This window comes from Echiichthys vipera (assembly GCF_963691815.1).
Source record: "Echiichthys vipera genome assembly, chromosome: 13".
NCBI lineage: Eukaryota > Metazoa > Chordata > Actinopteri > Perciformes > Trachinidae > Echiichthys > Echiichthys vipera.
In genome coordinates this window covers 18087248-18098504 of record NC_139838.1, presented here as the reverse complement: position 1 = coordinate 18098504, position 11257 = coordinate 18087248, and the positions used below count along the sequence as shown (strand labels likewise).

The 11257-nt window shown below is 39.4% G+C and overlaps 1 protein-coding gene across 3 annotated transcripts; it reads left to right on the top strand.

The window, feature by feature from the left end:
• The first annotated feature begins 4636 nt into the window (after positions 1 to 4636).
• LOC310955885 (putative 2-ketogluconate reductase) lies at positions 4637 to 10432 on the top strand. 3 transcript variants are annotated; one of them, XM_083925962.1, is made up of 7 exons: positions 4637 to 4734; positions 5096 to 5217; positions 6948 to 7326; positions 8002 to 8173; positions 8573 to 8751; positions 9213 to 9309; positions 10010 to 10432. In XM_083925962.1, the coding sequence occupies exons 2-7, from the start codon at positions 5101 to 5103 to the stop codon at positions 10164 to 10166; spliced, it is 1101 nt and encodes a 366-aa protein (XP_083782088.1). In that variant the 5' UTR covers positions 4637 to 4734; positions 5096 to 5100; the 3' UTR covers positions 10167 to 10432. The 3 variants fall into 3 exon arrangements, with proteins under 3 accessions (XP_083782088.1, XP_083782089.1, XP_083782090.1); XM_083925963.1 differs by having other exon boundaries at positions 4678 to 4734; positions 5100 to 5217; XM_083925964.1 differs by lacking the exon at positions 5096 to 5217 and having other exon boundaries at positions 4680 to 4734.
• Positions 10433 to 11257: the final 825 nt, after the last annotated feature.

Below are 11257 nucleotides of genomic sequence, written 5' to 3'. Positions count from 1 at the left end.
TGTGCAAAACAGCAAAGAGTCCCCCATAAAGTAGATAAATTGCCAGTACATTTGCTAAAATGATCAATACAAGCACCAACAACAACAACAGAGTTTAACAAACCATTTAATTGGCTTATTGTCAATAAATATTACCAGCTTTTACTAGTTTCTCTCCAGATAGTTCAAAATACAGTAGAACATCTATTTCCCTGTCTTGTATCACTGCAATTTACTTCTGCCAGGAGATACAAGGGAGCAGATATGACACCACAGCACTAACACCATTTATAAATAAGTCATGTGCATTGTTTTGGGGGTTTATTTTTATCTGCTCAGATGTGAAAAGTAACTACACATTGACTTCAAAGCCCTCTGATAAGCTGAGTCAGGATGAGGCTGTCCTGTCACGTCAGCAAGTCTCCTCTGCAGTACCGTGACAGCTGTGACACCGCAGGTATAAGTCCTCACCTGTCCACCAACATGACACCGTGACACGCCACACAAAGGTTTTTGTCGTACGAGTCATGGAAAAGTGTTTATTAGGAAGGGTGGTATTGAAAACAGTGCTGATGAAACGTGTGACGCATTGTCCTTAAAATACAAAAAACCCTGCTCTTTGACCTCCGATGACATGGATCATACCGTGTTTGTTTATTGATCAGGGAACAGCACTGTCAGCAATATCCAAAATGCTGTGTGATGAAGCAGGGATATAAGTGCTGTCTCCCACGTGAGTCAGCACTTTGCTAAAAGGCTACCTGCTGTGGTGGTGGCAGATCCAACCGGAGCTTGTCTTGAGATCTGAACTGGCTTAATGAAAGCCTTAATGACTCCTGACCTGTACAGATAAAAGAAAGAAGGATGCATAAAGGACAGATGCACGAGAGGGGATGGGAAGTTCTGGTAGAAATATAAAAAGAGAAGAAGACCGAGGTGAAGACAAGAAAAGTGGGAGCGGAGGTGAAAGTTCAGGGGGGAGAACCCAGATGACAGAGGGGTGGGCAGGTAGAGCAAGAAGGTGGAGATGGGAGGAGGTGAAGAGGAGGTGAAGAGGAGATTATGTAACAGTGAAAAGCAGGTAAGCTTTCTTGCATACATGGCCTCCACTGATGCTCTGGCTTGTTGCAGGAAGACGAACACACGTGCACACACACACACTAACACACACACACACACACACACACACACACTCACACACACACACACACACACACACCCACACACACTAATATAATATAGTAATAACTAACTTAACAAATGTAAGGAGTAATTCCCGCGTAAAATCATCCCATGGTCTACTATTAACGGAGAAATCCGGGAGAGTCGCTAACAGCCGGACGTGGCTAACACTGATTAGCGCTGGGCAGTACGGTGAAGTCATTAAAACGTCTTTTTTGGTACCAGGGTCAGTAGGTAAGTCTTTCAAAACACTCTTTAATAAACTCTGGGTTCACTAACTATGTTGTTGGTGCTTTGTTCTATGTGTAGGGACTCTTCTCATGCTACTATAGAGGTTTGGTGTTATTTTGAGCAGTATTAGTGGTTACATTACTACACTACTGAAAAACTCAGCTGTGTCCTATAAATCGAGACACTAAGAGAATCAACTGGTCCAGGATGGAGCTGCTAAGCTGGTCATTGAATACGATTGACATAGTGTTCTCAACACCGGACAGGACGTTTCTGGCCGGATACATCCTGGATGGATGGGAAAAGTGGAGAGATACATGAGAGGAAACAAGACGGGACTGTTGCTCACTCATGATGGACTAATATGGACACTATGTCTGTTTGTCTGTCTAGAGCTGGACAGCAGCTCTGATTACAGCCTGCTGTTGAAAGATGTTATGATGACGATAATCTATTCTGTGGGTAAAAGGGGCGGGACTAGATAAGCTTTGCTTCTCCCGCTTCCCCTTTCGGTCATGTGAATTGTAAACCAAGATAATGTGTGATGATGATTTATCTAACTGACATGCCAGAAATAAACAAATAAATAAATACAAATTAAAAAAGTAATTTCAATGCCTTCACAGTACTGCTCTGAGCTAATCAGTGTTAGCCACGTCCAGCTGTTAGCAATTCTCCCAGATTTCTACGCTAATTGTTTATGCCTGTAAATGTTCTCATTTGTCCAGGTCATCGTTATCCCCAAAGCAATTTCAGTCAGAAGCAACTGGACTTGGTTATTTTCCATGTACGCAACTGAGAGCCTGGTCAGACATGAACTGATGAACGTCTTCCTTGACAAATAACCAAGTCCAGTTGCTTTTGACTGAAATTGCTTTGGGGTTAATAGTTTATACACAAAAAAACTGTCTCGGTGGCTTATGTGATGTATTTAAGTGCTGAAAAGACCATGGCCCTGAAAAACAGCTAATTAAACCTACATCCGATCAAAGATAAAGAGGCTATAATGAAATATATAATACATGGTCTTAAGATATAAAAAAGTAATATAAACAATGAGACTTTAATTCTCCTTATTTTCTAAAAGAATGACAGAATGATAAATGATAACAGTTAAGTAAAATAATCTCAAATAAGGTTCAGTATAGGCTTTACTTTGAAGGTCTGCTGAGTAAAACTATGACCAGTATTACTGTCACAGCTAGGAACAACACAGGTGTAAATGATGAAATGAAATAGGGATAATTACTTAGGTTCTTATCCGGCTGTTAAGTCGTGACGTAACGCCCTTCAAAATATGATTCCCGGGTCCAAGCCTTTTATTTCTACAACGCCGCAGTGCCATGTTCCCCGTTGTTTGAACAGATCTGAGTTTTTAAAAAACAACGTAATTGTCATTTTACCTCTTTCTCATCATTTAAAAAGGTGTTTAACAGACGAAAGAGGTGATGTAATGGTTCACATGTTTGACCTTTGTGTCTGTTTTGTTTCAACTGAGCATTTGGACCCAGAAATCTTATTTTGAAAGGTTGTTACGTCAGACTTAACAGCCGGATACTGTGAATGCTTAGTGTCTCTTACTCTCACTGCAACACCTGAAAATAACAGTGAGTTAGTGAATATAACCACCATCGTCAGTGTTCTTAGTAACAGCTGTGCTTTTACTATGACAAACCAACATGTGTTTCTGTTTATGTTTCCCAACCTGAGAACAGAGACCGCTGCAAATGATAATCTGACGGGTCACAAGATTAAGATAAATCTGGTCCACAAAATGATGTTCATCCGTGTAATTGTTTTATAAGAAATGGTAATTCTCACTTTTACTATTTTACCCCTTCCTGGCCTGTAAAAACCCTTCTGATGAACCCACTCTCATGTGCACACTAAGGCAACAACCTGCACACACTGCTTCACTTTAACGGGTCACAGAAGACGAAGGAGATCACAGCCAGAAAAAAGGGTTGAGAACCAACCAACGTGTTGCTGTTGTCTGTTAATTGCTCTGATATGCTGCTGTAAATGGAAAAAATCTCAAAGTGGTTGGGCTCATCCATGCCACACAAAAGAAGCTGCATATGTGCAGGCAGGTGGTGTGGGTTGTGACCGCCTGAGCAGCAGCTTTCGAGACCTTCAGCACTGATAATTCAAACATGTGAAGTCACCGTGCTGCCACATAGACACAAGTTAATGTATCACTGCCACCTGTTGGTTACCTGTGTTTTGAGGTCATTGAAATGCTGTTGATACCTTATGAGAAGCTCATCCAGCAGCAGCCTGCACGCTGACTCTATACCAGATGCTGCCATGTAACTCTATATATGTCGTTCTTTTCCCTCCTTCTGATATGCACGTTGTAACAACTGTTTGAAAAAGCTCTTTATGCTATAAATAAAGTTTACTAACTTTATTACTTGGTGGTGATTGAGCTAACGTTTGCTGCACGGTGGCTTGGTTTGCTGAATGATGCAAACAAGAGATCAAGAGCAACATTCCTATAGGACTATAGTCTTTAGTTTTGGCTCCTAAACATTGCAGCAATAATAGCAATTAAATTAACAATAGACAGGCATTGAAAAGGCACTAAAAAGCAACAAAAATAGAACAACAAATACAAATAATGTGCATATAATTTGTGCAAATAAGTGTGTAAGGTGCGGTGTGTGTGCAAATGTTCATATGTGTATGCAGCAGGTGTGTATTTAATGCAAAAAAGTCAGCAAAATGTAATTAATAAACCTTTGTTTTTAATATTACTCCACCCTTTTGATAATCTCACATTTTCGTATACATTTTCTACATTATACAATTTCTACGTTGATGCTAGAATCCCTGCTTTTTGCACATGCTTGTCATAAGTTTAACTGGATAATTGCCTCTCTGCATGCACTCAGTATTCTACATTTACTCCTTCGTCTGTTTTTTTTTTTCTTTTAGTATTATGCTCTTGTAATTATTATTTGCCTCTACGGGATATTCAGCTTCCTCAAATCAAATCAGAATTCTCAGCTGAATTAAAAACAAGCAAATACAAGAGAAGGACCACTGACTAGAAAAGTTTTTTTGTGTGTACTGTCTCTTTATGGTTGGTGGGGAGCTTCCTGATAGTGGTCTTGTGCAATCACCGCCCTGCAGCTGCCTGCTCAGTCACTGTCCCACCAGCCCTCTCTGCTGCTTTCAGATCAGTTTCTCAAATTTCATCTGGTTAATCTTCATCTAAAGCACATAGGAGGTTGCGTATAAGAATCCTTTCCTCCGCCTCCTCACTCAGTTTCTACTCCTCACAACCGAGAGTCATGAAGCGGCAGGGTTGAGGAGAAACTCCTCAAGCTCCAGCTGAAGGTGAGAACTCAACATTTGGGTTTTAATTCCATTTAAAGATATCACATGCATCCAATATTGCTGGATCATTTCATGTATTTTCCTTTTGAGCACAAACATGTTTATTTGGGATTGTTTAGTCCATGCACAAGTTAATAATTCATTCATAGAGATTTGACATGTGGACGTTTTTACATATATGACACATGCTGATTTGTAGACTAAATAATTTGCTTCCCTCTGTTTCATGTTGAACCTCTTGATTATTTTATTACCTGTTGAATAGTTTTGATCCAGATTTAGAGATAGCCTTCAAAGCTGGGCTCATTTCTTTTGTGTAACATTATAAAACCCTATATTGACAATATAATGAACTTGCCAGCCAGAATGCAAAGTGCCTGCTATGTCCGGTGTGTGACGAGACTGTGGGCTCCAGCACAAACGTCCCGGCTTCTTAAAGTGGCAAACATGCACAGATCTGCACGTCAACTGCTACACAGAAAGGTTTGCACTTTACAGTTTATAATGAGAGTATTTTGGGGTTATATGAAGGATACGCACTTGTGTGTTTTCTGTTCAATACCTGTGTTTCTGAATTGCTTTTCTTGGTAAAGCCCTTTGAGGTGCATTTATAACATGTGCTATATTATAACAAAGTTTATTGTTATTATTATAAACGTTGGTTGGGTTGGCTTCTTTTGGGCTCGATCATAACTCTAAAATAACCCTTAATGATGTCATAGTGATGTCATCAGGGTTATCTCACATCGGGTTTGACCCCCTAATTTTTTGTACAAATATATCTTTGTCCCTGACACTGTTGAGTTTGAAAGACTTAGACATTTACCGGGCAGGAAGGGCCAAAATGAAAAGTGAGTTGCATTATGGGAAATGTAAGATCCAGTGTTTCCGGAGCTTGACCCATAATGAATACTTTGTTTAAATAATTATAATACTACATTACTTGAGTCATTCCAACCCTTACTTCGTTTTCTAAATTGATAAAGGCTACAAACAATGACGTAATCTTGTTATATTTACATTAAAAACTGTATTCTGTGCACTGACATTCAATATAGCGTGAACATCCTCCCTGTACCCACAGTACCATCCGTAGATAACACTTTTGTTAAAATAGTTTAACTTGTTCTTGCTAAATCGCAAGAGACATGTTTTATGATTCCTGTGTCAGATTATCAGATTATCATAATAAACTGCAGTAATATTTAATTGGTTTCAACTGTATAAAGGTCTGTGGCCTTCCTCACTGAGCAGCAGAAACCTGTGGTGTCTTGTCCAGAACCAGTCTTAGCTTCATACATGAGTGACAGAACAACAAAATGAGCAGAGGAACAAAATGTAAACAGTGGCCTTTTTACTTATTTACAATACCAATGCCTGGGTCAAAGTCCATTGTCCGGTCTTCTGTTTAGTTACTGCAGAAATTAAGTTTCATGTTTGGCTGAAGCTTTGCTCTGAGGCCACTGATTAACTGCATTTATGAGTAAAAATACAAACCTGTCACAATATTAATGATCTACATTTGCATAGTTTATCTTAATTGATATGTTCTTCTTCAATAATAAAAACCAACCATTATTATCATTATTATTGTTATTATTATTATTATTAATATTATTATCATCATCATAATTATTTAGAGTGGCGAAGATGAATCGATTTGTTGTCAAATATATTAATTAATAATTAATTATTTAATTGTTCTGAGTATATTTTTTTTTAAAGAGACAAAAAGATTTCAGCGTCTTAAATACAAATATTTTGAGTTGTATTGAGTTGTGTACAGGACTGGGAGCAACAGTGGCAGTGTTGTTAATTAAAAAAAAAGCTCTTATTTTGAAATCTCCCACTTACCTTAAGTAGTTCTTCCTGGTTCATGCAATGCAAAGGGAACTCGAACAAGGATCAGTTGTGAGTGCTGACTTTTATTTTTGCAAGTTTTAAGTTCCTATAAAATGATTTGAATGTGTCACTGGTTGTTATTGCCGACAGTTTATTAATATGTGTAATAAGTGAGAATTGATTTTAATAACTAGAGGTATCCATCTTGGAAATGATGAGTAATGTAGTTTAGCCGTAGCAGAGACGTCATGTGTGTTTTCCTCTGTTATAGAGCCCCCTCCAGTGGCAGTTTCTAATAACAATAATATTGGGCAGTTTCAGACCCCATGTACTTGTGAAACTGTTTTAACTCATATATTTCATCTCTCCAGGGGATGGAGGACAACAAACCGTGGGCTCTGATCTCAGAGGTGGGCGAAGAAGGTTACATTGAAGAGGCCGCTGACATAATGAAACAGCACTTCCAAATCATGTGCCACAAAGACTTCCTTCAAAACCCTCTGCTGCACGGCCCTAAAATCCAGGCCGTGTTTGTGTGGAACGCCCTCCCTGCCACCGAGCCTTCGCTCCTCAGTTTGCTTCCCTCTCTGAAGGTTGTCGCCAATGGGGGAGTGGGCATCGACCACCTGGACGTGCCGTACATCACCAGTCTGGGAGTGAAGGTGACTAACACGCCGGGTGTGGTGAGCGATGCCACTGCAGATATGGCGTTGGGTCTGCTTCTGGCATCGGCTCGCAAGATTGTTGAAGGTGAATCCAGAAAATCTTCTCAAAGGGCTCAAGCTCTATGAGGCCGTGTGTCCTAAGACCCGAGGTCAAAGGTTAACTGAACTCTTACAATTACATGATGAAGACTTGCAGATATTTCCACGCACACACATTTGTGTAATGTGCTCATCATGGATGGATGGGCACAGGCCCAGGGGCGCGTAGGGTCAGGGACCCTTAGTCACAAAATGTTGCTGAAAAAAACTCATAAAGCAATCACAAAAAGACACTAAACGACCAGGAAAACACACAAAACAGCTACAAATGACCCAAAATGACTACAGAAATGCAAAATGAGCACTAAGAGATGCTAAATGATTGACACATAATGACTAAAAACAACCAGAAGCATGCAAAACGATTAAACTAGTTGCAAAATAACTATGAAAACGAACACAAGGAGGTGCAAAACGACTAAAAATAGATGCAAAACACCACAAAAATATGACGAAATGACTAAATAAAAGAGATGCACAACAATCAAAAAAATGACCACAGGGAGGTGCAAAATGACAGATAGTAGCCGTTGAGTTTGTGATTCTAGTTCAGGGGGGGCTGTTACGTGTCTGTGCCCAGGGACCCATTGTCTCATAATCCGTCCATGGTGCTCATACATTCAAGTCCAAACAAGAGGCGATGTCCTGCTTTTTTTCATAGGTCACCAAATATCCGTTGACCCCAACACCACCCATTTACCACAATGCCTGATGGGAGATGAAGTCACAGGGTCGACGCTGGGGATTATTGGAATGGGACGCATTGGCTGCAAAATCGCTCAAAGAGGCAAAGGGTTTGACATGAAGATCCTGTATCACAACAGGAACAGGAGGTAAAAGTCTGACAGAAAAGTAGTTAATTTGGTTAATTGAGTTTTTATCTTAGTTAGTTCTTAAGTGACGCAATACATGTTCGGACTAATTCATATCAAATACAGGCTGAATTATTTTTTTCAGCCGACAAATAGAGGTAGGAAAAAATGATTGACTGACATTTTTGGGATGATAATAAAACGTCAAAGTCCAATAATGGACCAAAAGAGCTTTGCCACATTCTGTACTCACGGCTAAAGGCAAATATTTTAAAGAAACATTGCTTGACATACGTTTGTCACTTACACACCGCTGTCATAAATAAGAACAGCTGTACACGTGCATTTGTTGTCGTTACGTTACTCGTGATCAAAAACACATTTATACAATCTTCATCTTCTCTCTCTGTTGCTGTTCAGGAGTGTTGAAGATGACCGGGCCGTGGGTGCGAGTTACCGTGAGAACATGGACGACCTGCTGAAGGAGTCGGACTTTGTCATGCTGGGGGTGAACCTGACCCCCGAAACCGACGGCCTGATGGGCCACAGAGAGCTGTCCCTCATGAAACCCACAGCAACACTGGTCAACATCAGCAGAGGTGAGGAGAACGGGCCTCTGTCACTGAAATGCGTTGAAATGTCCTCACTTTGTTCACAAAGTAAGAACCACAGAGCTAACTAAGGGAATCGGGAACAAAAAGTCTAAATATGTCCCAGTTTATTTCCTGCTGCAGTGTGTGTGAATGACATCAGCTGACAGGAAGTTAACAAGTTTACATTTCCTAAGAAAGCCGGTCCTTCAACACTTGTGCACATGCATGGTCTGAGGCAGTTTTAAATCTGGTGGTAAGAATATATCGATGAATCCGGGATTTGTGCATTAAACACTCATATGCAAGTTTTAAGCGCAGATTGAGGCCCAATGTGTAGACGTCTCTAACAGTTTAAGTGCAGATTTGTGCAGATGAGGATTGAGGCCCAATGTGTAGACGTTGCTAATTTTATTAATTCAACATTTCACTGTAAGACTTATGTTTAATTTGATTTGGTAACTTTTCAGGTCGGGTTGTGGATCAGGATGCTTTAGTCAAAGCTCTGCAGTCTGGAACGATCCGTGCGGCGGCGTTAGACGTGACCTACCCTGAACCATTACCGAGGTCTCAGCACACTCTTCAAACACAATTCATTAAAGTCAGACACTGTAGCTTTTCAAAGAACCTTCTTGCTCATATACACTGAGGAGTTTTACTTTTTTTAAATGCTGTGTACTTAGGATTCCCAGCAAAAGTTACAGAGTCTCACTTTAACTGTACAAATATCAACATTGCCACATCAATAGAGCACAGATGACCATAGACCAGGGGTGTCCAGTCCTGCTCCTTGAGGGCCACTGACCTGCATGAGAAACCTAAACCATGCAGGGCAGCGACCCTCCAGGAGCAGGACTGGACACCCCTGGCCTAGACTGTATACTTACACATAAGTTTAACATTGATCAAAGTCTCTATCATCCATACATTTAAAATGAGATATAATTATTTTCTTTTTGGAGTGAAGAATGTGTTTATTTTTTCTACTACACATATTAATTGGTCTTCTTCTTCTTAGGTCTATTTTTCTTTAAAGCCGCACTTATTGCGTTATTTTATGGATCAAATGTATAGTGAGAAATACGGCGCGCATGTACATGCTGCTCTTTACGGCTCTACAATGGGTTTTAATGTCTTTAGTGCATTTTTTTGGTTTTCTGTTTCCAGCCAGTCAATCATCGTGAAAGGAAGCAGAATTGAACATTCACCAACACTCAGCCAACTCCTCCCTGGCTCCTAACAACGCCCCTATCTTTTTCTTGTGCAGGGATCATCCTCTCCTTAGCCTCCCTAATGTGCTGATCACCCCCCACCTCGGCACCAACTCTTACGCTACAACAAGAAGGATTGTGCAGAGGATGGTAGAAAATGCTGTGGCTGCACTGAAAGGCCAGTCTCCTCCCAATGAAGTCAAAGCAAAATGACTTCACTGACCTCATCTGTCTGGACTTTATGGGGATTTCTTCTCAGGATGAAGGACATTCATCTGTTTGTACCTGTTTGGTTGTTCTGTCCAATGATCTGCCGTAAATACTGTAATAAACATGATCATTATCAGAAAACTAATATATCAGTTAGAACAGGCTTTCTATTATTCTGAATTAATAAATTACATTTTATATGATGATTTTAACTTTAAATGTAGTGTTATAACAGTGTTTTGACCCAATGTTCAAGTCTTTTCACATGTTGCCACAACTTAAAACATAGTTAATAAATCTAACTGAGATTTTGCACCTTGCATACTTAAACTTCATTCCTTACGTCGTGCTTTGACTCGAGGGACCAGCTGAAACTCAAGCACAGGTTGAAAAGGTGAGTCTCTAATGCAGAGTGAAAATTTAAGATTATAGAGAAAAAGACACTGATAATTTCAATCCCTACACATTTCCACTGCAAGGTGATTTGCTCAGTTAAACTCACACTGAATGCACATTTTATGCAAAAGATGGGCATGTTTCATAATCTTCTGTTGATAATTAGCAGAGGGAATACATGTTATGTTTATTATTATAGAATGCATAATTACAAAGGAGTGGATTTCATTTTTAGTTGTATTTTTGATTTTATGATCACTTTCTTAGACTTACACTTCTCTTTATTGATCCCTTTGGGATGACTCTCCCAAGGAGATTGAATTTCCAGCAGCTTACAAAAACACTTGTGGAGAAAAAGGGGGGTACAAAAAAAATACAGTATAAGATAAACAATGAACCATTAACTATATAAAATACAAAGGGTAAAACAGTAAGCAATCAACTCTTAGTTAAATATAGAAGGTAAATAATAAACTAAGTTAAATATATAAAGTAGAGATAAGAATACAAGAAAAATGAAATTCACGGAAAATGAAATCAGATAAGTGCAGAGAAATGTATAAAGGGTAAATATAGATCAAATATATATGACTGTATATGGCATTGTGTTTTATACAGTGGATAAATTACATTAGCAGTAAGATTAAATTATTGCACTTAAGTGGTGGATTAAGTTATATCAAATATTTTATGTGTAT